Below are 27,945 nucleotides of genomic sequence, written 5' to 3' on the forward strand. Positions count from 1 at the left end.
CGAGGGTGGGGTCAGCCGGCGAGGAGGGCGCTAGGTGCCGCGCGGAGGGAGGTGCTCGCGCGCGCCCCGCCCGGGACCCCGCGGGCCGCTCGCGCCCCCGCCCCGCCCCGCCCCGCCCCTCCGGGTGCGCGCCGCGGCCGCAGCACAGGCCCCTGGACCCTCGGACCGCCGCCCTCCCGACGCCCGTCCCGCGCGGGCCCGCGATGGCGCGGGGCTGACGCCGCCTCCCCCGGACCCTCCGCCCCGCCCGGGGCCCGCGGCGGCCCCGGCGCCGCCCCGCTCTGCATGTGGGACGGGCGCGCCGGCGCCCCGAGAGAGCGGCCCGCGGCGCCCCCCAGGCGGTGCCCGGCCGCGCGCGGGGACGGGAGGGCGCAGCGGCGGCGCGGGCCCGGCTCCCCGCGCGCCGCCCCGGAGCACGGGCCCCCCGGCGGGAGCTCGCGGCGGCCCCGGCCCGGCGGAGGGACCCGGAAGCAGAAGCGGAGCCGCGCGTGGAGCCGAGCCGCTGCCCCCGCCGCCCGCCGGCGCCGGGCGGGGGTCCCGGCGGCTGGATGGGCAGCGGCGGCGCGGGCCGCGGGCGGCCATGGGCGAGGAGCGCGGCGCGGTGAGCGGCGGGCCCCCGGAGGCGGGCGACCCCGCCGGAGGCGCCGCGGGCCGCCCTGAGCCCCGGAGGCCGCGGGGGGACAGCGACGGGGCGCCCGGGCCGCGCGGCGGCGGCTGCGGAAGCGCCTCGGGCGGCGCGGACGCGAGCGCCCCGGAGCCCGCGGCCAGCTGGGGGGGCCCGGGCCGGCCGGAGGGCCCGGCGCCCGGGCGGCCCGCGGGACTGGGGCTCGCCGGGCCCCTCAACCCCCAGACTTTGCCACAGCAGCTGGAAGACGAGGAGGAGGAGGGCGCCGGGGACCGAGGAGAGGCCGGGCGCGGGCGGCCCGGGGCGCCCCCCGCGGAGGAGCCGGAGCCCGGGACCCGCGTCGGGGCCCCGGACACCTCGGTCCTGGACGTGCTGGGTCAGCGGCGTCCCTCCCCCGCCAGGAGGCAGGTCTTCTGCTCCGTGTTCTGCGTGGAGAACGTCCTGCCCCAGGGCCCCGCCGCGCAGCCGCCCCCGCCGCCCGCCTCGCCCCCGCGGGCCCCGACGGCCGCGGACCCCCCCAGCGCCCCCTCCCTGCCCAGACCGCGCCCGCCCCTCCCGGCGGACCCCCTGCCCCCCGACGGCGGCAGCATCGAGCTGGAGTTCTACCTGGCGCCCGAGCCCTTCTCGGCGCCCAGCCTGCTGGGAGCCCCGCCCTACGCCGGCCTGGGTGGGGTGGGGGGTCCCTACGCGCCCCTCATGGTGCTCATGTGCCGGGTGTGCCTGGAAGACAAGCCTATCAAGCCCTTGCCCTGCTGCAAGAAGGCCGTGTGCGAGGAGTGCCTCCGAGTCTACCTGAGCTCCCAGGTAACGTCACCCCCCCCCGCCCCCCGGGCATCCCACCCGGCCCGAGTCGGGGCGCCCGCGCCCCGCTCCGGCGGGGGAGCTCAGCCACCCCGACCGGGAACCTCTGTCCCTCCCCACGTATCAGTTGTAATGTTTGTGTGTTCTGTCCCCACTGGTTAACTTGCCTGGAATTGAACTGCTCGGAGCGTCAGGCTTAGGCTGGCCCCCGCGGGAGGAAGGGGTGCAGCGCCCTGCCCTCCGCTTATTTCTGACTAGACCGCCAGCAAGAGCTTGCTCCAGGGCAGGGCACTGGGAGCGCCTCACAGGCCTGGTACCCCAGAGACTCACAGACTGGGGACATAACTACGTATTGACTTGGTGAACAGAAAGGTTGGAATTAATATTTCTGGTCCGTGATACCTGATCAAAAAAAATTTTTTTTGCTCCATTGATATATTCCAGAAGTGTCATTTATTTATTCCTTGGCTCTTGCTCACTTTTCAGTTTTCTTTTTCCGCAGTAAAGTTGAAGTGCTTTTCCTCACTGAACTTTTATGACAGCACAGTACTTTATTTCTTTAAGAGGGAACAAAACAGGGCAAAGCAAAGCTAAGAGGTTGAACAAAACAAGGGCTGCCGAAACCTCCTTCTTCAGCTCCTTATTTGAAAGCTTGGTGTTTTTGTGTGTGTTTTTTCCCCTTGAAAAGATTAAGCGTGCAACAGACCTGCTTTCCTTCACCGGTGGTAAATGCGTTCTTCCAGCAGTTTTCAATCCGTTAAGTTTCTGCCAGTGCTTTTTGCACAATCTGGAATGCCCTTTGATCCCCTGTCTGATTGCCCTAAGCCTGTTCATCTTTCAAACCCTGGCTGTTCAGGTGCCAGCTTTTCTGTGAAGCCTTCCCTCGCCCTCCAGGACTCTGTTTATATACTTTGAAAACACTTCTGTGTGTTCTGCATTCACTGAAGTTGTTCCTTATGTGTCTGTTTGTCTTGCCAGACTGCAGGGACAATGTCTTATATTCCTTGTATCTGTTAGTTGCATGTTGAGTCCCTTTCCTTTAATAGCGTTTAGTAACATTGACTGAAGGGAACCGAACAGGATTTCACCCGGCACAGTGTGGTTCCTTTGTGTTTTGTGGCTAATCTATGCTCGTGTCTAGACTGAAAGTGAGTCCTATGCCCAACTGAAAATGCAAAGGGAAATTTAGACAGAATGGAATGTTACACAAACAGTAACTTGCCCAAGATTGTTGAGATTATCCAAATGCCTGTAAGAGACTATGATGTTTCTTTCATGCTTTATCCACTTAAAACAGGAGGATGTCTGCTGCTCATTGTGGTAGTTTCTATGACATCACCGACAAACAAAATCAAACCGTCAGATACTTGTGCCATCCATGTGCAAAGTCATGTGGTGGGATTCAGACATTTCCAATTTATGGCCCGTGCTCCAGTGAAGTCACTGCGAGAGCAGATGTGTACACAGCAATACAAAGTAGCAAATAATGAGATGTAAACAGAGCAACAATGTTAGGCAGTGCTTAATGTTAAACACTGGATACAAATACAATGGGTTACAAGTTCAAGGTTCTCTGCATTGCAGTTTGATTTCCTTAAGGTGGGCCCGTTCCCAAAAGCAGATTTTTGTTTTATACTTTCTTGAGTTAGTTTTAGGAAGTCGGTGCTTTGATCTCTAGTGGAGAAGAAATGGAGTGGGAGGGTGGCAAGGTGAAGTGTCACTGCCGCACACAACCACTAAAAACTCCTCTGAAGTGTCATATTATCTGAAGGTTGTCTGCAGCATTTATGATTGTATGTATGTATGTATGTTCCTGACCTTCTTCCAAAGTATTCGTCAGAACTTTCAATAAAGAAAAATATGTTTTGTTTAAAATAATAAACAACAAAAAGATGAGTCATGCAGGCCAAGCATGCTCCCACCTCAGGACTTTTGCACTTGTCCCTAGTGCCTGGAATATCTCTGATGCTGGCTTAGTTCTCCCCTTTCTCCCTTCCAGGTCTATATGCAGGTGTCACCCTTAAGGCCTTTATTAACCACTCTTTTTAAAGATGAACCTTCCCCCACACTCTTGGTCTCCTTTCCTGCTTTTTAGTTTCTCTATAACACTAACGTGCTCTATCTTACACTTCTGTAATTAATTTCCTTGAAGACAGAGGAGTGCCCTCATGATTTGTTTGCTACTGTATCTTTAGCACCTAGAACACGGGATGACATATAACAGATGCTCTACTAATAGTTACTGAATTTATGAAGAGCTGAGTGACGACAAAAAAAAGGGTGAGAAGAAAGGGTGAGATAACCCCCAGAAACCACAGCTGGGAAGTGGTGTTCTGCTTGGGCTCTAAATTCTCTCTGAGCCTCTTGATGTTTAAGACAAAAGACAAAGACTTAATAGTTCTAATATAGAGGAAAAGACAAAACTGACAGGCTTGCTGTTATTGAACTTAGAACTAAAGTTTTTTGACAAACTTTTAGCTTATACAAAAATGGATTTTTTTTTTAGTTGGATAAAAATGTGACCTTGTGGTTGATTTCTGATTTGTGTTGATTCTAAAGCCCCGTCTTTTCAGAGGGCCTGTGTTTCTGTGTCACTTAACCACTCTGTGTCTTAATTTCCTCATCAATGAAGTGGAATTGCAGACCATGACCTGTAATGACACACCAGCTCTAAAGCAAAACAAAATCAAACCGCAGAGAGTTGTCTGGTTGCCTGACTGAACCAGATCAAAAGGGCCTAGTTAGTGCTTTCTTGCTCATTTTATATGGTTTCTTGGGTTGGACAGGAGCAAATCTGTCAAGCCTGAACTTGCAGCGTTCTTAAGACCTTTAAAATAAAATGATATATTTAAAGTAAAAAGTTATTAGTGACTTTTTCACCATTTTTTGAGTCTGTGCCAAATAATACAGTATTTAACATCACTTAAGGAAATAAAGCAGAATCCCTGTTAAGCATTATATACAAACATTAGAAATGCATCCCAAATGTGAGTTGGACTATTGCCTGGTTAAATTAACTTTCTTCTAAAAGGAGATTCTGTGTTCTTTGAAAGAGTATACAAATGTGGATGTGGAAGATAGGAATGCAGTTCCTTAGATGAGTCTTATTTCCATCTGAGCCATGGACTGAGTATGTGGTAAAGGTCAATGGGTAGCTGTCGCCCTAGGTGTTGACTTAGAGGCTCTAGAGCACCATGATGGGGATAGCGGGAGTTATATTGGTTCATGCCTGGGTACATGATGCTTTGGTACATAAAATTTAGAAGTACATTTCCCAGTGACCTACCTGCACATGCATGACTCTGGCTAAAGCGCACAGTCCCAGGGATGTCTGCAGTGTCCTGCAAGACAGAGCCGTTATAAAGATTGAACTTCCCAGCTGGTTTAGCCTTTAGCACATTTTCCTAGGAGGAACGGTTGTTGCTTTCTTTGTTTCGTACAATGATATGAAATGAGATAAAATTATTTCATTTCAGAAATCCTCCACAGATCTTTTCCCTTTGTGATTTTGGTTTTAGACAGTAAAAATCTGTTGTACTATGTAGTATTAATACTTAGTACTTTAGATAAAGACTGGAGAGAATTGGGCATGCTGAGGGCTGCTGGAGGTAACAGCTGTGTGGCTTTCATCACTCCGCTTCAAAGTGGTCGCAGCTGGCACATACATAGGAGTTGGAATGTATACACCTGTCAAGTGAGTATTAATAGAGACACTCAGAACATTTCTCCTACAGATTTTGAACAAAACAGCTGAGAGATGGCAATGTCCTAAAATGACAGTCTACTGTAGTCGTCCTAGAATCAGTGACCTAGGGGCGAAAGCGCATGTATCCTATTATTAAACTCTGAGTCATTCAGACCTTTATGGGTAAAAGCGTAACCTACTTTTCCCCCATAAATCTTAAAGCAACCTGTATATTTTTAGAAACTATCGCGTTTGAGAGGGCGTTGGAACGCAGTTGTCTTCACACAGGTGAATTTACAGATCCTGTCATGCCAGGTGTGATTCTGGTAGTCCTGAAAATGTGGAGATTAATCTGAGACTGAAATCCGTTAAGCCACTATGTACACTTCTTTTGTGTACCGATTTTGTGTGCTTGTGTGTGTGTGTGTGTGTGTGTGTTTGGGGATGAGGTAACATTTACTTTCCTGCCTTACTGACTCATGCCCTTACTTTCCTCTTCTGCCTGTTTAATATCTCTTTAATAATTTCTTTGTTTCTCTTTAACAATTTCCTTCATTTTTCTCTTGTTCAAATCTGATTTTAACCGGCAGTTGATTTCTGTAGAGGGAACCCCTGTTGTAGCCTGAGTTCTCTGGGCAATGTGGACATACCTGAGTGCTGATTGCTTATAATTAACTTATTCATTTGTTAGTGTACCATTTATGCACTTAACAAACATTTATTGGGTACCTGTATACCAAGTACCATGAGATCAATGCCTTCAAGAAGCAATCTTACAACCTTCTCAGCTTTATCTGGTGACGTCATCTTTCCTTTAAGTTCCCAGACATCTGTGGCTCTCTCTCTCTCTCCTGCGTCCTTTCTGGTAAGACTGTACTAAACCAGTTCTGGAATACCAGCGAACCTTTTAGTAAACACATTGCAATTCCTCCTGTTATGTTTAATCTAAAGTAATAAATCCATCCATCACTTATTTCTTAGAGCTCTTTCTAATTGTTGGAAATAGAATATTAGTAAACATCTTGCTGCTTTCAAAATATTTATTTATTATTTAAAACATAATTTTGCTAAGTTTGTTTTGGATCATTCATGACCATATGGTGTATCTTTAAAGTTATAACACATTTTTTTAAAATTATTTTTTTCAAAATCACTTTGTCAGAAGGGTTTCATATGATAAATGAAATGAACCTCCCAAATCAAGTCCTGTTTTAAAATAAAAATTCAGTGTCCACAAGAAAATAATTCCTAGAATATGGCATTCTCTTTCAACTTTATTAGTACTATTTGCCCCATCAATTTTGGGGTAATTAATACCTGAGCTTTTAATTTTCCATAAATAATAAGAGCAATCCTTTGTTGAATGTCTAGATTCTAAGCATTTTAATACATATTTTATTATTTAACTTTAATTCACGTACATTTTAAATACCTGTTATATACGAGGCACTGTTGTAGATATTGGGGATACAAAGAACAAAAACAGATAAAGCCCCTGCCTTCAGGGAGTTTATATATTAGACTGGGGTGGAGGGGAGACAGAAAATAGGTATAGTAGGAGATAATAAGGGCTATATAGAAAAAGGAACAGTGGAAAGGTGATAAGAAATTTTGAGTTTCTTTATATAATAGTTTTGGGGGGAGTTTCAGGGAGGGTTTGTTTTACAGGTGACTTTTGAGTAGAGATCTTCATGACAATAGTGAGGGAGCAAACCATGAGGATACCTAAGGGAACAGCAAGTATATAGTTCCAGAGTCAGGAGCGTGCTTGGGGGTCTTCCAGGAAAGGCAAAGGGATCCATGTGGCCGAAGCACAGGGCATGAGGTTAGGAGGAGTGGGGAAAGCTGGCTGGTTGGGGTTTTAAGGCCATAGAGTATTTGCATTTTCTCTGAGCAAGATGGGAAGCTAAGCTATAAGAATGTTTTGAGCTAACCAGATATGACTTCACCTCTAAAAGGGATTACTCTGGCTCTGTGGAGAGCCTACTGTTGTAGGAGTCGAGGGTGTCAGCAGAGACATCAGTTTAGAAGACTGGCAGTAATCCAGAGGAGAGATGATACAGTTCAGACCAGGATGATAGAGGTGAATATGGCTTGAAGTGGTTGAATTTTGAATATATCCTGAAATTAGAGCTAACAGAGTTTGCTGATGGTTGGGTATGGGATGAGAGAAAAAGAGTTCCAGATGACTCAGCGTTTGAGCCCAAACAATTAGAAGAATAGTGTTGCCATTTAATAAGGTGAGGAATATTGTGGGAGGACTAGGTTAGGGACAATCAGGAGTTTGTACTAAGTTTGAAAATTCATTTAAACATTCATGAAGGCATGTTGAGTAGGCATTTGGTGTCTGGTGTTCAGAAGCGAGAGCTGAACAGAAGATATGAATTGGAACTTCTTTGGCATATAGATGGTATCTAAAGCCATTGAGACTAGATGAGGTCACCTGGGGAGTGACAGTAGAGGACGGTTGAAGATTGAGTTTGGGCATACCAGTGTTGACATATATGGAGCCTGGGACATAGGAAAGAATCAGCAAGGAGTCTGAAAGGGAGTGGGCCAGTCAGGCATGAAGAGAACCAAGGGAGAATGGTTACCCAGAAGTCAAACGGAGACAGTGTTTTAAAAGGAAGACGTGATCATCTTTAATGCTTCTGAGAGTTTCAACAGGGTAAGGCTTGAAATTGACCATTGAATTTCCCAATGAGCTGATTGATTGTGACCATAACCAATGCTGTTTTCATTGGCAGTGCTGGGGTTGGCTTTCTGATAAGAGTGGGTTCAAGGAAACAGGAACGGCTTCATTTCTGTGCTGGAGGGAGTATAATGTCATATGAGGAAACTCAAGGTTACAGAGAATAAATAACTTGTCCTATGTCACATAGCTAGAAAATGGCAAAGGTAGGATTTCATTTCAGGCCCACTTGGCTCTAAAACCTGTGACCTTTTTACAGACTTCAGATTTGTTGTTATACAAAAGTAGGTTTTCAGTTGTTCGTGTGGGAAATAATACAATAATTAATAAAAATACGAGAAAAACTGTGTTTTGTGTGTTCACAACTGTAAACCTACTTCTGCGTAACCCTGTATTCATAAGTTAAATATACATATATTTATAGTTGTTGTTGTCGTTTTTTCTTTAAGTTTATATCTGTGTTGTATAAAATCACAAGTCTTCCAGTCCAAGAAGAAGCAGCTTAATTTCATGCCTTGAGGAAAAGGAAGGCTCTTGCCCAAATTTAGATCCAGACGAAGATTTCTACCAAACTCAGCCTCATCTTCATGTGAGGAAATCAAGGGGAATTGAGTTTAGAAAAGCTATGATTTGCCTTGCTTTTAAGTTTTAATGGCAGCGTACTCTCCTGTTTTCTTTCTAACTCTCTGGCCATTCCTTTTGTTCCCATTTGAGCTGTATTTTACCATCTCCTGATGCTGGTGTCTGTATAGTCCTACCCCAAGCCCTCTCTCTTCTCACGTTGTGTATCAGTGGGACCATCTCGCTCACTCCCATGGTTTCAGGTAACACCGATATGCTCTTAACTTCCAAATCTTGACCTGTAGCCGAGATCACTCTTCTCACCTTCAGAACCACATAACTATCTCTTTCCTGGACATTTCCCTCCCAAAGAAACCTCTAACTTCTCAAAACAAAACCTCCCTTTCCCCCTCTTCCCTCCCATGCCCCTAATGCCTTGCTCTTCCTGCAGGGCTCCCTGTTTTCTTCGCTTGTACCCAGGTACGAAACTTTGCAGTCACCATTGACTTTTTTCTTTCTCATTCCCACTTCTGATTAATCACCAAGTTCTTTCAATTCAAAAACTATTTCTGTCTTCTCTACTTTTCTCCACCTCTACTGGCATTCCCCTGGCTCGGGTCTCCACCGTCTCCCCCTGGATTTCAACCACTGCTTCTCACTTGGTCCCACCACTTCAGTCTTGATCGTTTCCGATATATTCACTGCCCTATTGCCAGAAGGTTCTCTGTAAGATGCAAGGCTGGTATTGGTGTTCCCTTCTTAACCTTTCAGCATTTGCCTGTTGCTTTTAGAATAGAATCTAAACGTGTTTTACAGGTGCCTGAGTGATAGGATTCCTCTTTACCGCTCCTAACTTTGTTTCTCAGCAGGTTCCCCCTTAGACCTTTAGCCATATTGAACTTTTTGTTCCTTGAGCACGCTGTAACTCTCTTAATTTTGAGCTTTTGATTTAGCGAGTGACATGAGGTTCTGTCATGGGGGATCCCCTTAGTCCCCAACTCTGGTTTGTCCCTTTCATACCTACCCATTCTTCTTGTCTCAGCTTTGACATTTCTTCCTTTGAGAATTCTTCTTGACCCCCTGTATCTGCATTAAGCATCCTTCATATATTCTTTGACAGCTCTTTATACTCGCTATAAGATTCTTCTTATTTCACTGTATTTAAGTTGCCTATTTTCTGCTCCATGCTCCCTCCCCCCCCCCAATTAATTTCTTAGCTCTTGGCATGAAATTAGTATTTTTATAGCAAACTTACTTATTTAGACCATAAGCCAGAGGCTAGTGTGTTGCCAATATAGAAATTACTGGAGTAGGTGGCCAAAATGATACTTAAAATGAGTATCTCAGCATTTCATTATCTTGCTTAAAAACCTGTAACCTCCCCATTGCGCTACATAAAGGTTCCAGTTCATGACCCTGCTGATGAGGGTTGGCCTTGGCCTCCTTTTCGGTCCCTACTGTTTATGCTTTTAGAGTCCTTTTTACTCCACCACCATTGTATTTTATCCCATTTTTGTCATTACACGTTTGTGTGATAATTTGATAATTTGATGTTTGGTGAATTATCTGCCCTTCCAACCATTCCTTGAGCTGCTTTTAAAACTAGCCCTTAGCACAAAGCCCAGAATATAGTTGGTTGCTCAACAGATCATTCCTAAGAGACTGAGTGAAGGAGTCAAAGTAAATTACAATATGTTTAGGTTGGTAGAAAAAGTAAGATAGATATTTGAACCTGAAATCTTGATATCTTATCCCACAATATATTTAAATTTTTAAAGCAATAGAATGCTGTAGCGTGAATCTTTACCCTGGCATCCCGTCTCTCACTGAGGTGCTTCTGTAATTATAAAACCTATTTTGGTTACCTTGTCTGCTGCTTAACAAATTCCCCCAGAGCATAGGGGCGTAAGATGACCGTGTTATTTTGATCATGACATGTGGGTCAAGAATTTGGGAAGGGCTCAGCTGGCCAGTTCACGCTTAGGGTTTCTCATGGGGTGGTAGTCAGATGTCAGCTCACTCGCTTGGCTGGCAGCTGATGCTGGCTGCCGTCAGGATGCTCAGCTGCGGCCGTCTCAGAAGTGCCTACACGTGGCGTTGCCAGCATGGTAGTCTCAGGGCAGTGGACGTTGTCCGTGAAGGCTCGCTTTCTCCAGGGCCAGAGTCTCAAGGGACCCAGGTAGAAGCTGCATGATCTTTTCTGTCCTAACTTTGGAGGTCACTCAGCATCACTTGGACAAAGCAGTCACAGTCACAAGTCTGCCTACATTCAAAGGGAAAGGACTTCAACCCCAACTTTTTTATGTGAAGGTGTCAAAGAATTGGGGGCCATATTTTTAAACTATGTACTATTTCAGACAAAAATGAAGAATGCTGTGAATTTAGGTAGCAGAGCTTTTGAGCCTCAATTTTAATTTTTTAAAACATATTTCATGTTTTGTCAATCATTTAATTAAATATTTCCAGCTCATTATTTTGATTAATATACTTGGGTGTTATGTGGGGTTTTTTAATGCTTTATCCTTAAATAATTGAATAGTAAAGCTTCATATAGCTTTAAGCAAAGCTTGCATAAAAGTCATTCACTGTTAAAATGATTTAGATAATTTCATTGTAACTGAAATATCTGAAGATCAGTTTCCGCTTCTAATTCTTCTAATTATTGACACCACTTAATTTCCTTTCCATTATCAAAATTTTAGTGTCAATAGTGGTTAAAAATATTATTGGAAAAAGTCCAGTATCTTTCTGAATAAAAAGAGTTGATGTAACAGATATTTTTTGCAGTCCAGGCATATTCTATACAGAAATAATATTTTATCTAATGATACCTTAGAATTAACTACTCTAGTTAGTCTTTGTTAAATTGGCCCACCATTGGATTTTTATTGTTTATGCCATTTTAGTTTGATTGGGTGATTTTATCATTTGATTAGTGTCCTCTCAAGTAGATAACCATTTAAATTTCTGGAAGCACACCCATTAACTTTTCCTGGTTGAGGATGTGTGCACCCTGAAACAGAGGGCGTATATTGCTTTTATGTTGGGTTCCTCCCCCTTCCCAGGCTCAGGTGACAAAATTCTGGGCTTATTCATTCACGTGAATGACTAATCCCTTTTTAAATCTTCCTAAGCTATTTGCCTCAATAATCTTCTCTACTGTAGATTCAGAAGCTAATTATAGGCTACCTACCAAATTACTTCCTTTTTTGTGGTGTTGATTCTTGTGTTATTTCCTCCCATGATTGTTGGCCATTCTCAGTGTTCCTGAAGCTCATTAGCCCTGGGTTACCCATGGCAAGTTAAATGACTGCAGTCTTTTCCTCTGGTTGCTTAACAATTTAAAACAGGTAAAATAAAACAATTGCTCCTAATATTTCACTAGAGTTGTTTCCTTTGATAATGTCATTTTTTTAATGTTTACAGTTTAGTTTATTATTCGTTTATATTGAAGTAGAGCTGTTGGGTCAAATAGGAATTGGCTTTGTTATGGCCTGATCTTAATGCACCCTTTTTATGGGAACATAGGACCTAGGTGGGAAAATGAATTTCTTTCAACAAGTCTATAGAGAGTAGGGAGTTTTTATTCTCCTGCCCAAGATGCCCTTGGTGAGAAATGGCAGGTGCATTCCCAAGAGTTCTCATTTCATCCTACTTTTATCTAGTCTTACCATTAACTTCAGTGTTGTTGTTTTATGTTACTATTTTTTCTCTTCAAGATTATTTGGGGGAAATTTTTTTTTTAAATAATAGGCTCCTAAAAATAAATTTTCCATATGTACGATGTGTTGGTGCTTTGTATTAAAATTGTGTGTGTGTGTGTGTGTGTGTGTGTCTCAAGGTTATTTGAGTATCACAAGAGGATTGTTTGCTGATCTTGACTTATAAATATCTAACTATATTCATTTCCAGGTAAATTCATGGATTTCTCTTTGTTGTTAGTTTTTAATATGTCACTTTGTGAGTCACTGAAGCCTCCCCCTTAAGGTGGAAGGAGAGTTCAGAAGGAATGCTTGGGAAGGAAATATTTGAAATGATAGTATTTTTCCCCCCAGTACATTGCCCTTTTTTTTTTTTTTTTTAACTTTTCAGGACTTGAAAAATACTGTTTGTTCAGAAATGCTTTTCTCTTTAAAAATCACTGCAAACTTTAAAAAGTTGCAAACGGTTTTTTTTCCTCAGTCTTAAAAATCACCCAAATGAATTGCTTCAAACAGTTCTTAACCTATTTGTTTAAAAATTTGGCACTTTCTGATTAGCTGCAAGAACAGTTGGTTGACATCTGGGAAGATGTAAATTTACTAGCTGAATTTCATTAACAATCTTTGAATGGTAGAGGAGACACAAAAGTAAGTATAATGACTTACTAAGCACAGGCAGCAATGTTCTTTTTTGGCAACTGTTCTGAGTTGTTTTTTGTAATGACAGTCATTAAAACGATGTATCAAAATAAATTGAACAGAGACTTTAGATGCCCAGTATCTAAATGCTGAGTGAAGATTTTTTTAAAATGAAGCCAGTTATAACACATTGTTTTCACAATTATTAGTAATTTTATTAGTGATAAGATGTTTTATATCATTGATAAAATTAAAATTAAGTTGCTAAAAATCACTGGAACTTTTGGATTATTCTGTTACATATGTGTGTGTGTGTGTGTGTGTGTGTGCGCGCGCGCGCGTATTTTGGTTTGTTATAATTTAGAAGGACATAACCCTGATAGTTTGTTCAGGATGCTAATGAGGTCAAGGTTAGCAGTCAGTCTTCCCACAGGCGGTTTAATGACATTCTTATCTGTAGCCATAAACTACCCTTAACTTTACACAGTCATATCGTAAAGTGTCTGCGTCTGATCATGAGACTGTAGCTGAGACAAGATGGAAGAATTACTATTAATCTCATCAACATTTCTGAAAAAAACAAAATAAAGCACGTGTTTCAGTAAATAATTAGTCGAGTTGCAGAGATCTCTATACAGAGAAATCTTTTCCGCTGGCCAAGACTTTCTTTCACTTTGGTCAAGCCAAAGAATACCTGTTCTCTATTACAGTAAGTCCTCACCTAAAGTCATTGATAGGTTCTGCGACTAAGGTGAGAGCTAGTCAGTGGAAGAAAAACTTCAGCAGAGAGCAGAGCGCCTGGGGCAGAGGGACAGAGTAGAGGGCCATGTGGTCTGAGATGGCTCAGAGAGGTAGATGTTGGTCCGATTTTTATTATTTTTTTAAATGTCTTTATTGATTTCAGAGAGAGGAAGGGAGAGGGAGAGAGAGAGAAACATCAATGCTGAGAAAGTCACTGATGGGCTGCCTCCTGCACGCCCCCGACTGGGGATCGAGCCCGCAACCCCAGCCCGGGCCCTGACCGGGAATCGAACCTCCATCTGTCTCCTGGACCTAGGTGGACGCTCTACCGCTGAGCCACCCCAGCCGGGCAGTTGGTTCGATTTGTAGAGCTGTGTTTTGATCCCCTCTCTAGAATTGATACTTTATTCCAACTCTGATGGGAAGTCATTGGCAGGTTGAGTAGCGTTGCCAAACGATAACGCTTCGAAAAGACGCCGGCTTCCGCGTGGAGAGGAAACTGTGAGGGGCGGGCGGTGGCAAGAGAAGCGGGGAACTGGGTGCGCTGGCAGCCGCGCACAGGGCCGCCCCGTGAAAGCTCGCCTTCTGCCGCTTCCCTCTAACGAACGACCCGCATCGGCGCCTGCTTCTGCTAAGCGAAAGGAATCCAAAGAGGACTTTCGCTTTTAGGAAAGAAGGCTCAGAGAGAAGTTACTCGGTTCTGCGGCGAGCGAGCCGTGGCGGGGCCCAGCGCGGGGAAGCAGCGAGCGGGGCGCGCCGAGCCCCTGCCGCGCCGCGCCGGCGGGGGCGCAGCTCCGAAGGTGTCTGGAAGGCTGCGCTCGGTTTATTTCGCGCGTTCGTTAGCTAGACGTCTCCTAAGGCCATCGCTGCTTTGCTCGACGCCATTTCAGCTCAGGCAGGTTTCCCGACGGCTCCGCTGCTGGAGGCGCTGAGCCTGGAGGCCCGGGAGGCCGGCGGTGCGCGCCGCAGGCTGTGGAGGGCCCGTCTCCATCCTGGGCCCCCTGGGGCTTCGGTTTTGAAACCGCGTTGGGGCTGCGCTGCCTTCGGCGCAGCAGCGCCTCGGGCCAGTCCCCGCAGCCTCTCCCGCCGAGGCCCCACGTTGTAAAACTCCAGGGACCGGCTGCAGCCTAGATCCTCCGCGCGGCACAGGGTTGGCCTTTGCGCCGCGTGATTTCCGCTCGCCGCCCACCCGCCCCGCGCGGTTCCGTGCGTGTGGGTTCAATTGTTTGGTTCCCGAGGCACCAAGTAACAAGCCACCGCCTGGAAAATATGGCCACGTCTTTTAACAGGTGTCCATACTTGTTATTTTACTGATTGCCAGAAACAATGTATCCAAGAAGTTGAGCTACCCTCTGCCACCTAATTTTTTTGCCCTTTGTTATTCTTTTAACTCTTTCCGCAATTTCTGCCCAACTCGGATCTCCGGCCCTTCCGTTCCCATGGACGGCAGAGGTCTTACTGGTCAACGGTCAGTTCTGAGAGGAAGCTAGTAGAATTTTTCGGTAATTCGACTTAGTGCCTATCCTTACTTTATAAAATTGTTTTTGATGACTGCCTCGTTTCCTCCGTTAATTCCTATTTATTTACACACGTTTGTCTCCCACTTCTAATTCTTGTTTTTGTAACAGTTCTCTTTGGTGTCCGTTCCACTTCCTCCACCTCTAATGGGAAAGGCCCTGGGGTCACAGCTTAGCCATACAATAGCTGCTTTATTTTGACTGTGGCTGTCATTTTCTTTGTTTTTAGGAAGAGTACACTGAGAAAGTAACTACATCAACAAGATTTACTTTGTGGATTTTAAGCTGAATAACTGAGCTCCCTGCCCCTGCTTACTTTCATTTGTTTATTTCAGAGTCCTGAAGTGTTTCCTCTAATTACATTCTACTATTAATCATAAAGTTAGTAATATTTCTGTTGGGGGTAATAATATGTTGATTTTTTTTTTTTAAATTTATAAAGAAAACCTCAAGTATTTATCTCTAAATCAGGTTTGTACTGTGGGTTGTCTCAGCACAAAACACCACTGGATAAAAGTAATTTAAGGAACAGTGATGTTTACTAAATTTAAAATATTTTCAAATTAGGGAGTGTGAGCAATCACAGGAACTGGGTACTATCTAGGAGTGCTCTAGTGTTTATAAAACAATTTGAGAAATGTTAAAGTAATTTAAAAATTGGACTTTATATTTTATATTTAGAACATTCATTAAATTTGAGGGAGGAAAATGAAACAGTAAACTAGGATAAAGGACAATTCACACCCTGGGAAAGTGGTTTTATGATATATGGGTCATAAAACTTATTATCCATAGTATATAAATACTCCTACAAATCAATGAGAAAATTTATTCATTAGGAAAATGCAGTTTAATGATATAAATGGCCAGCAAGATATAAAAAAGTTCATTGTTAGGGTGCATTATGATTTATACTAAAGAAGAAAACACAAATTTACAACAACAAAATGAAATAGTATTTTACACTTAAAAGTGGTACGATCAAGAAGTCTGATTGATGCAAACCAAGTGCTGGTTAGGAGATGGGAACAAAGGGATACTCAGACACTGCTTGTAACTAGGAATACTGCATATGTGTGAGAGGGATGCACAGGGCTATGTATTGAACATTAATTATAATAGTTGAAAAATTGTAAACAAATTTCCATTATTAGGAAATGGATGAGTGAGTTCTAGTATATTCATAAAGTAGAACTCAAATGCACTTAAGCTTAACTAAATCTATAGATATTAACATTAATACATATACTGAAAATACAATATTAGTTAAAAAACAGGCAAGTTTCAGAATTTTAACAGCTTTAGAGCACTGACATTTTAAAGAACACATAAAGTCATGACGTATTGAGGAGATACATTTTTAGTGTACTATGAATAAAAACACACACCCATAAACCAGATTTATTAAGAGTATCTAATTCTCTTTAGAGGGGAAGAGAGGAATGGTAAGGAATTGGTTTATCTGTAATATTCTACTTTTTATTTAAAAAATAGAAAACATGATAAATTGTTAATAATGGATATTATGAACATGTTTATATTACATTAATCTACTTTTTAATATTTGGTTTTCGGAAAATAAGTATTTTTATATTTTAAGTTCACTTTAACACTCTGTGGTGTCCTCGTAGAATCGGGATTATGAACACTACAATCTCCAAGATTTCTTCTCATTCTAATATTGTATATTTTTTGTCCTCTTAGGACATCCCTGGTGACAGATAATCTAGGTTCATTTTGTAAGTAAGCTTAGCAGTTTTGACTAGATAGCACATGTCTGCAAAGTTCAAGGTAGCTTGCCACAGTCAGGATGACTGAACTCACCCTCTAAGGTTTGTTGCCCTGCAAGTGTAGCCCTGTGTGTACCAGCCAGAGCTCCCTGATGGAAATTACGTATGATAGTCTGTAATTATTCATCAGGATGTTAAATGAAGATTGTGCCCATCACTCTCCTCTGCCTTCAGTTCTTTCATGGCCTTTTAAAGTGAAATCTGGATAAGTTACAAAGGGGTGTAATTCTCCATTTCACGTCCAAGTGCAAGTATGCATCTGTCTTCACTGCCTGGATGGCATTGTTCTTGATCTTAAACTAGTATTTCTGTTTACAGAGCCAGAGCTCACTATTTCTATATAAATGCTTTACCTTCTTTTGTGATCTTGTTTTCTGTTGTCATATTAGCCTTTTTTCCTGCCATATTGATGAAGATGCAGTGTTGTGGTTAGAGGGAAAAGAGAGGACAGCCGTCAGGCAACAGACTTACTTTATGATTATTTTCAACTCCTAATCTTAAGTATTCTCTGGAGTTTTTCAAAGATATAATATGCATCGCTTCCATCATTAATCCCTTCCTTCGGTTGTCTTCAGCCTTTGCTGTAATCTGTTTTGATTATTACATGTCCTGTTTCCATGTCAGTCATTGTGCCCCTAATCATTTCCAATAGATTTTTTAAAAGTCTGAATTAGACAAATCTCATTGGACAAGAGCTTCCTTTTCTTGCTTGCTTAATTTTTCAACATCTGTATCTTTTTCCTATATGATGGGTTGGGTAGCATTTTCAGTCAAGGGCTAGATAATAAATATTTTCGGTTTTGCAGGACAAGAGGCAAAATCAAGAATTATTTTCCTATAAAGTAGGAACTTATATGAGAAAAAAACAAATTTCTACATCTTTATTGAAAAATAGAAAAATAAAGTAATTGTACGGTATTTTTTATTTGTAACACAGACCTACTAATAAGAACAATATATATTTTTTGTGATAACATTGTACCCCCTAATTGGTTCAGTGTTAGTGGTCCCTATTATCAATGTTAATTGAAAATATTCATCAGTCAATTCTGATCTGTATTGAGATTTTACATATTTCATCTTTAAAATGTCTTTTCACACAGGTAGGTATTGCCAAACACTGGTATTAACCCACTGGCATACATTTATATTTATCTTTTAGAATTCCTTTATAGGATTCCTTAGATTTTTCTCTTGGTATTCGCTTTACAGAATGTCATTACATTGTAAATTCCTTCCATTTGAAGGTTAGGTGGAAGTGCATCGATTGCACAATTAAATGGATTTTTAAAAACATCCTTATTGAAATGTATTTCGAGTATATAGTTCACCTATTTAAACTGTATAATTAAATGTCATTTACTATATTTACAGATTGTGAAACCATTATCATCTCATTTTAGAATATTTTAGTTCCCTCTTAAAGAAACCCTATACCCATTAGCAGTCACTCCCTGTCTCCCTCTCCCCACCCCATCCACCAGTTCTAAGAAACCACTATTCTACTTTCTGTCTATATAGATTTGATTCTTCTGGATAATTCACATAAATAGAAACATATCATATGTGGTCTTTTGTGACTTAAATAGATTTTGAAATATGAAATTGCATATCGAACCTGCATCAGGGCCTACACAATGCTGCTGGAATTGTCGTTTGAGCTCAGAAAATATCTCTTCAACCAATTTGCATGGGAGTGGCAATCTTGTTTCTCATTTTAATTTTTCACAGTACAGGAAGTTTATAAAGCAGGTTGACATTACCTGTGATTCAAATCTTAGTAGTCAAAATGATTTCATTACAGTATCACTTTTGAATATAAGTTCTGTAGTCCTTGTGATTTTTTTTAGGTTGAATTCATTAATAAACAGTATAAAGTTTTAGCAAAAGCTAATTTCCAAAGATATTGAAGGTGGTTCTTATCATTCAAAAAAATTTCAACCTGACCCTGAGCTCAAAAAGTACAGTTAAATTTTACCACTGCTAGCCATTCAAACTGCTGTGTGGTCAGTCAAGGCAAGTCAGGATATTCAGCTTGCATTTCAGACAAAATTCACAGAGCTAATTACTGTTAAGTGTATGAAAGCAAGTGAATTTCACTGGTGACACTACTGGTTCAATAACATGATAGATTTGAATATTTTTCACAAAGTACCTGCTGATGAATAATGCAGTGAATAATCATAGCCTTTAAATAATTTAAACTTTCACTAGCTTTGCCAAATTTGTCAAACTAAGCCCTTTTCTATTCTACAGATATTTTTACCACAGTTTGTTCAAACACATCTTAGCAGATTCTGCTTCAGATTATACTGAATTTGTGTTTACTCAACCTCATAAAAATACCCTTGCCTATAGTTATTCCATGAAGACTGTTCAGAAAGAATAATTTTCCTATCATTTTAGACTCAACATTGATTCCTCAGAAAACAACAACAATTAAGCGGTATCTGTACCTCTCTGAACACATATAAAGCCAAGGGAAATGATTTCAGATTATTTGCCTTGTTTTTAAATTGACTACTGATGTTGCTTCAAATTTCCTCAACTCTTTGTGAGTAGTGTTCTCACCAAAAGGCTAATAGTCTGAAACAAGTTTATTTTCTCTCAAACATACCTTTGAAAGATGCAATATAACATAATTTAATTAACTTATACATGGTAAACCACTTTTTAATGATTGTCTAAAAAATATGACATTTAAATTCTTAACTTTGGTTGTGGCCTCATTTTAGTTTTTATATTTCGTGAAGACATTCTGCTTGCTAGGTATTCTGTTTTGAATTTTCTAACTTTTCTGACTATTGCTTTCCTATGAGTTGGGCATATTTTGATGAGTGCTTAGGCTCATGATGTTGACATATTTTTTAGTGTAGTTATGGTGTTACTACATAAAAAACAAAATCCTTTGCCATCTAGTTCAATAATAAAATAATCCATACTCCACTGTGCCTTCAAAGCATGACATTTGAAGCCCATTTTATCTCCTTTTGACTGTGCATTGGTAATGAAAAAATAAAGTGTCACTGCATTACCATATGCATGGTACTTGAAATGCTGTCCAGTTATAACTCTGTCATTGTGATTCATGGAGCACTGTGCAGCAGTGGGAATTAGTAAAATGTCACCTATGATCATCTCTTATCACAGAAAGTCAGCTCTACCATTGTTGAGCAAAAGCAGCCACAGCCACTGCATCAGTGATGAGCCTGGCTGTGTGCCAATAAAGCTTTATTTGTGGACACTGAAATTTGAATGCAATGTAACTTTTTTTTATATGTCATGAAATATTATTCTTTTGATTTTTCTTTTTAATCATTTCTAAGAGTAGAAATCACTCTTAGCTTATGGGCTGTACAAAACAATAAGAGTCCAAATCGTTTGCTGAACTGTGTCCTATATTATTGATTTTTCCTTTTATTGGCTCATTCTCATTAGCACATGAACTAACTGCAGTTGCTCTACTCTTAAAAAAAAAAAGCTACTAAATAAAGACAAATAAAAACTCTGCATGGCCCCATTTTCCCTTGCAGCTAGTATTATTTTTCTCTGCTCATCTTACAATCCAGTTTTTTGTAAAAGTTGTCTGTACACCACGCTGTCACATTTTTCTTCTTTCCATTGTCTTTCGAACACACTTCAGTCAAGCTTTGCCTCTCCCTCTCCACTGTAACTGCTCTCATAAAGGTCATCATTGGCCTTCACATTGTTTAATCTGATGGTCATTTTTTTGCTGTTACATGACTTGATTGCTCAACAGTATTTGACACAATCACTCCCTCCATTTTGAAACATTTTCTTCACTTTGCTTAAAAGCACGATAGTCTCATGATTTTCTTCCTTCCGCACTGCATATTTGTTTATGATTCCCTGTTATTTTCTCCCCTTACAAGTTACCTCTTAACTTTCGTTTGAACTCCCAGCAGTCTTGGCCCTCTTTTCTTCTCCATTTATGCTCATGCTCTTGTCATCTTAGACAATTTCTGCAAATATTCTCTATACGACATTGATTCTCTAACTTATATCTCCAGGTTAGGCCATTCCATTGAACTCCAGACTGGTTTATCCTTCCGTGTGCTGCAACTCCACTTGGTTGTGCCACAGGCATCTCACATTTAACATGTAAAAAATTCAGCTCTTTGTAGTTCCCTGTATGCCTGCTCTACCCTCCATCTCAGTTGACGGTCATTCCATTTTTCTAGTTACTTAGATGAAGACCTTTGACATCAACTTTGACTCTTCTCTTTCGCTCACACTACCTTTCTGTATTTTGTGTGCTATTATTGTTAGCTCTACCTTTAAAATATATCTAGAATCCAGCTGCTTCTCACCATTTCCACTGCTACCGCTATGAACCAAGCGACTATCATTTCTGACCAGGGATCAGCAATAAGATCCTAACTATCCCCCCTGCTTCTGCCCTGGTACTCTTGTAGAATGATCTCAAGTGAAGCCAGAGGAATCATTTAAAAATGTAAGGTATGACACATTTCTCCTTTACAAGGGATCCTCAGAACAAAGGTCAAGGATTCACAGTGGCCTGAAGACCCTCCATGATTCATGAGCCTTTGTTCTTTTTTGACCTCTCTGACTCTACCTCCCATTTCTGCTGCCATGGCTCACTCACGTGCAGCTTCCTGGGGCACTTTGCTGTCCCTCGTTCACATCAGGTCCTTACATTATGACTTTTGCAGAAACTACTCTTTCTGTGTGCACTTCTCCTCCCAATATTTACATGGCCAATTCCTATCTGCTTCCAGTCCTTGCTCAAATGTCAGCTTCTCTTAGCACCCCATGTATGAATGCTGCCAACCCTAATCTCCGCACCAGCATTCTACATCCTTTCTTAATCTATTTTTTTTCCATAGCCTATTGTCTTCCAATGATGTTGCCTTTTTTTTATTTGCAGTATTTTTATTGTCTTTCTCTCCCTGTGAGATTGTAAACCATGAGAACAAGAATTTTGGTCTGTTTTGTTCATTGATGAAGCCTGAGTGTTTGACCCATAGTAGGTCTTCAACAAATATTTGTTTTAAATATAGTCCTGAATATTATTTTGTAAATCATTTTTTCTGGACCTAGAATTTTAAAATTTTAGAGCCAGAAGGGATTTTATATTATCAGTAGCCTCTAGACCTGAGCTCTCAGAGAGCCACGTGGTGCTATTTAAATATAAATTAAAGTAATTAAAATTAAATAAAATTAACAATTCAGTTCCTCAGTCTCAATAGCAACATTTCAAGTTCTCATGTAACTAGTGGCTGCTGTGTTGGACAGCCCAGGTATAGAACTTTTCTATCATCACAGAAAGTTCATTAGACTCTGCTGCTGCTCTGAGCCCTTTGTCATACAGGTGGATTCCCTAAGGTCATATAGGTCATTAGTCCAGAATTGCAGTTGAACCCAGGGGACCCAAATGATTTATGAAAATTATAAAGCAGTGCTTCTCACGCGAAGACCCTGTGGGGTCTTGTTAATGCTGCAGAATATGATTCAGTGGGTCTGGGATGAAGCCCAAGTTCTGCATTTTTATCAAGCTCTGAGGTGATGCCAGTGTGGCTGGTGTGAGGCACCACACTTTTAAGAGTAAGGCTGCAGAGCATTCAACAGATGCTAAGGAACACCTGTTTTTTATTATTATCTTAGTAGGACACTTATTCATTGTTATCACAAAAGGGTACTTTTGTAATTAGGGTAATGTTTTGAAAATAAAACTAGCTGGTATCTTTAATACTGGTCTCACATTCAGCTACATCTATTAAAGCATGTTCCCTATTCTCAGATGAAAGCTTGATAAATAATACATAGCCAGGCAGGAGACAGCAAGAAACTGAGAGGCTGTAGAACATTCATTTTAAGACTGTACCTGACAGGATGCTTTGTGATGCTTTGCATTTCTAATAGGGTGTAGATGTAAAGTAATGTGATGGCTGCTTGGCTGATTCCTAGAGTGAAATAATGGATTATGTTAGTTCACTGTGTTTTATGTAATGAAAATTTAGAATAGTGGGTGGAGGGGAGGCTTTTCTTATTGAAATAGGCTTTGTTGTTGTGCAAAATTTGGATATGGTTTTGAAAAGTATGAGATTAACTTTTGAATTATTAAATTGCATTAGTGGTTCCTATTCCAAATTTTTGAAAGAATAATTATTCAGTAGGATATTATTTTTTGTTATAATATACTTTGTTGTCAAATTCCAACTTTAAAGTACTTGAAAGTTTAAATAAACTTATTCATATTTGTTAATAAAGCTGAGCAGCCTCTTTTACCTGAGTTTATTTTTTTGATGATGTCATGCTTAGATATCGGAAAAAGGCATTGCTGTGTGAAGCCTTCTAAATTCTGCAATTTAACAAAATGTTTTTCCATTTTATAAGCTGAGAAACCAGTTATCATTGGCCCTGCCCACACTAGGATTATTCTCAAATGTATATATCATGGAATAATAAATACTAGGCAACAATGAACTTCAAAATGAAAACTGTACATGGTATCATATGAACTTTCTTTTTCTTTGTACTGCTAGGCCAGTTATTCCCTAAAGCTGACTTAACATCAGAAATGCATGAGGTACCGGCTGGGCATGGGTCAGTAGTTGAGCGTCGACCTAGGATCCAGGAGATCGGGGTTCGATTCTCAGTCAGAGCACATGCCCGGGTTGCAGGCTCGATCCCCAGTTGGGGGCGTGCAGGAGGCAGCCGATCAATGACTTTCTCATCATTGATGTTTCTCTCTCTTTCCTTCTCCCTTCCTCTCTCTGAAATCAATACAGAGATATTAAAAATAAAATGCATGAGGCACCTGTTAAAAATAGATTCCTGGCCCCTGCCCCAAGAAACACTGATTTAGTAGTTCTGGGATGGGGCCCAGGAATCTATATTTTTAATAAGTGTCTTGGGTTTTCTGCTTAACTGAATTAATATAGAATGTTTACAATAATAACTGGCAGGTAGTAAGCACTAATAAATATTAGCTTTCTTTCCCCTCCCTCCATAATATTATTATTAAAATTGTCATTAGCCCATCTATTGACCAGCATGTAGTTTTTCCTTTCTTTGATGAAAAGGCAGAGGAAATATGAGAGAATAAGATTATTCTTTAATTGAACAAATATTCACTGAGTGCTCTCTAGATGCTCCATGCACTGGAGATACAAGGCACGCATGCCATATTTGAAGGTCAAGGAGTTACAGGCTAGACAGGTAATCATGTAACTAAAAGCACTTGTCTTGCAGTGTAGCAGGCACTACAGTAGGGGTGGGTGCAGGTGCTGGGAGGAAGGATAGGTAGGTGTTTGTCAGGGAGGATTTTGTAAAGAACAGTAGGGTCTTGGGTGAGACTGGAGAGTAAGCAGAAGTTAGCCAGGTGAGGAAGGGACTGAGTAAAGAGTGTCTGGGCCTGAGAGAACCACAACTGAAAAAGCATAACTCTTCCATTGAATTGAAGTGGCTCAATAGAGGCAGGAAATACTCTGGAGAGATGAGTAGGCATTAGTCACAAAGAACCCTGTAGTCCAGGGAAAGGAATTTGAGGCTTTATTCTGCAGGTAGTGAGAAGTCATTCAAAGTCATTGAAACAATAATGTTTTGCATTTTAGAAAACAAATCATTTTCTTGGAGTATGGAGGAGGGATTGGAGAAAGGGAGTTCGTGATGGCAAGAGGAAGTGGCAAGCCTGAAAGAAATGGTAAATTTAAAATGTTAGCCTAGAGAAAAATTATATAAGGCCTGTGTGTGTGTGTGTGTGTGTGTGTGTGTGTGTGTGTGTGTGATGAATGTGTCTACACGTCTTTTTATTACATAAAATTTAAACATATAAAAAAATGGGCCCATTTTTATAATCCCCATGTGCCCATCATGCAAATACAATAATGACTTATGACCAATTTTGTTCCATTTCTACTCACTTCCCCTTGATTTATTATTTTGAAATAAATTCCTGACATAATTTCATCTGCAAATATTTCATTGTGTATCTCCATAAAGTAAGGGCTCTTTAACAGAACCATAATACATTATTACATCAAAACAATTAACAATATTTCTTAATGTCATATATCTAATCAGTATTCAAATTTCCAGTTGCCTCGTAAGTGCCATTGTTCACAAGCTTGTAAAGGAGATAACTAAGATTGCCCATCCTTGTGACTCCAGATCTCAAATGCTGATTCACTTGCATTTGCTGCCTCCAGTTTGGAGAAGAAAGTTAGTTACTTGCATGACTTTACATGGGTAACAAAATTTCTCCAACCTACTTTTAAATGTATTCTAAAATGAATGTATTTGAGGTGCTCAGTGTTTTATTCAAAGCTAGTGGGCCATTATATGGCATTATATTTCCAAATACGCTTTTATCTTTTTAGAGTAAGAATTATGCTTAAAAATCTGCACCTGTTACTTGACTCTGAATGTCATAGCTCTGTGCTGACTGTTGGCAGCCTGGATGATTTGGAGCTCACTGCCTGAAAGAGATAGCATTGGGATAGTCAAGGATTTTTGATGATCTAGGAGTATATAATATCATTCATAAGGTCAGGCTGCTAGTATTATGAAAAGCAGAATGTTAAGTACTCAAATATTGCCTCAGGAAAACTTCTATTTCCATTAAGAAAAAATCAAACAAGGTTATTGCTAGTTCTTGATTGCATTTGTAACACTGAATAAGGCAATGTTTGTGGCTTGTTACTTGTAGCTTCATCTCCTTGACTCATAAATTTTTCAAGTTACTAGACTTTTATTGCCTTTCTCTAGCCTCTTCTACAAATTTTATTTCGTGAAATGTCAAACATGCAAAGGAATGCATATAACATGGTTAGTCTAAAAAACAATAATAAAATGAATGCTTAAATACTTACCACTATGCATAAGAACAGAACCACAAAAGTACCCCTGTCCTGCTCAGTCCGTCGTAGTGCTCATTCAAATCACATTCTGTGCTCCCCACGTGACAGATAATCAGTATCCTGGATTTTATTGAATCATTTATTAATATCGTTTCACCACAGATGTATGTATCCCCAAAGGGTATTGTTTATTTTTGCCTGATTTCATTTTTATATAAATGAAAACATACATGGTACATTTTTTAATGTAATGCTTTTTAAATTCAAAGATAAATTTCTGAAATTCCTTCCTGTTGAAGTGTGCGGTGGCATTTTGCTCATGTTCATAGCCATGTCATAGTCCACTGTGTGCATACACCCCCATTTACTTAGACGTTGTACTATAGACAGATATTTGAGTCATTTCCGTTGTTGTCTGCTATTTCTATTACAGATAACACACATGTGCAGGAATTTCTCCAGGGTTTGTATCTGGGAAAGGTAAATTGATGCTTCACAAGAATGTGCATCTTTAGCGTGGCTTGGTATTGCCAAATTGATTTCCAAAGTGGTTGTGCCGATTCATACTTGTTCTCACAACTGACAAAAGTTCCTCTTGCTCCATAACTTTTTAGTACTTTGTAGTGCCATACTTTGTCTTTTGTCAGTCTGGTGGGTATGAAAACAAATTTCATGATTTGAGGAATGCATTTCTCTCACTTACAGTGAGGTTTAATTTGGGGGTTCTTTTTGGTTTTTTGCTGATTATGGTTCATTCGTGTTTTCTTTGAAGTGCTTTTTCATGTCTTTAGCATGTTTTTTTTTCATTTGTAGTTTGGGTTATTTGTATCTTACTTATGGATTTATAGGAGTTCTATTTTTATACCCAGAATACTAATTCTTTGTTAGTTATGTGTGTTGCAAATATCTTTTCCCAGTTTGTAGTTTTTTTCTATACTTTTTAAATGATCTTTCTATGAAGAGTTTTAATTCTCTTTAATCCATTGCAATATGAGTTTGCCTCCACTGTTCCACAGATGTTGTTCTTTTGAAGGTAAAATCTATAATGAGAGGTAGGTCAGGGTTTCGTGGAGTCTGAAGCTTATACATAAGGCTGTATTTTTTTTAAGACAAATTATACTAAGTTGTGAATATAAAATTAGGTGCAGAAAAGTGGTTGGAATAAAAAAATAAGTCAAAACAAATTAGAATTTTAAAAAGTTCACAAATACTACAAAGTCATACAATTTTAAAATATATTTGTATTAACTGCCTGGTACATGTTCGTATTATTCTTGAGCTATTTTCAACTGCAAACACTTTTATTGCCTTTGTTTCTATGACAAAAAATTGTAATATAATTTTGGAAAAAAGAATATAGAGATGATCCATATCTGCCTCAAGCAGTTAATAGTAATATGTTTTTAGTGTTGCTAGCTGGGATGTATGAAACCTGTACCTCCACACGCAGGCTTGTTGTCTGTAGTACTCCTATAAATCTGTGTCCTACAAACACAGACATGCTGATAAGTTCTATTGTATATCGTTTCTCTCAAAACAGGAGAAAAATTATGGCGTGTTTCCCTTAAACTGATTGAAGAGAACTACTGTTTGACCTAGACAGAGAACAAAATCGGTTTAAAGTGTTCTGTGTTTGATGATTGGGAGGACTTACCTGCAGATAAGTTTATGTCTCGTATTTCATACCTCGTTTTCCCTCCACTACACAGGTCTTTTCCACCCTGGGTTTTGCAAGACATGATACAGTCCTTGTACCATGACTCCAGTGAGTCTGTACAAAGGAAGGAAGATATTCCGGGAAGTCATTTCTACCCTGGGGCCTTACCAATTAGTTCACTATTTTCGAAAGAAGTGACTGAAAATCATGTGGACATATCCCCCAAACTCAGATATTGTATCCCTAACTCAGATTCTTCTCAGGCAAATCTGTAAAGCGCTCACTTCTAATTATGGCAGCAGACACAGCAATGGAGGGGAAGTCAGAGTAGAAAGTGACAGTGAAGTCATCCAATTGCAGGTGAAAGATCTTATTTCTGCAGAAACATGTAACCATGAGTACTCTCCTTGGTCTTTGAAGGGAGCCTGTGAGGGAGAGACCCTGACATCAGCTGCAGGGCCGCTCTGCCTGCAGCCGTGAACACTGCGGTCCCTGCTTGCTTAGCATTCTCCCCGTTTGCCCTTATTGCTGTCTCGCCCTCCGTGGCTTCTCCTGACACTTTCTTCTCATTAATGTATTTCTCTACGATCTGCTTTCAGACTGTTCTCCCCCCACCCTGTAAGCATTCCCTTGACCTCATAGCTGCCCTCATTCAGGAGTGACTCCAGGATTTCCGCGTTTGGCCCCCATCTG

At 41.0% G+C, this 27,945-nt stretch overlaps 1 protein-coding gene across 1 annotated transcript in view; it reads left to right on the forward strand.

The window, feature by feature from the left end:
• The first annotated feature begins 549 nt into the window (after positions 1-549).
• Positions 550-27,945, forward strand: part of RNF217 (ring finger protein 217) — a 106,418-nt gene continuing 79,022 nt past the window's right edge. Inside the window, exon 1 of the mRNA XM_081140979.1 lies at positions 550-1,429. Coding sequence (XP_080997105.1) covers positions 581-1,429 — 849 coding nt within the window. The 5' untranslated portion in view covers positions 550-580. The remainder of the gene's footprint in view (positions 1,430-27,945) is intronic.

This window comes from Miniopterus schreibersii (assembly GCF_964146895.1).
Source record: "Miniopterus schreibersii genome assembly, chromosome: 6".
In the NCBI taxonomy this organism is placed as follows: Eukaryota; Metazoa; Chordata; class Mammalia; order Chiroptera; family Miniopteridae; genus Miniopterus; species Miniopterus schreibersii.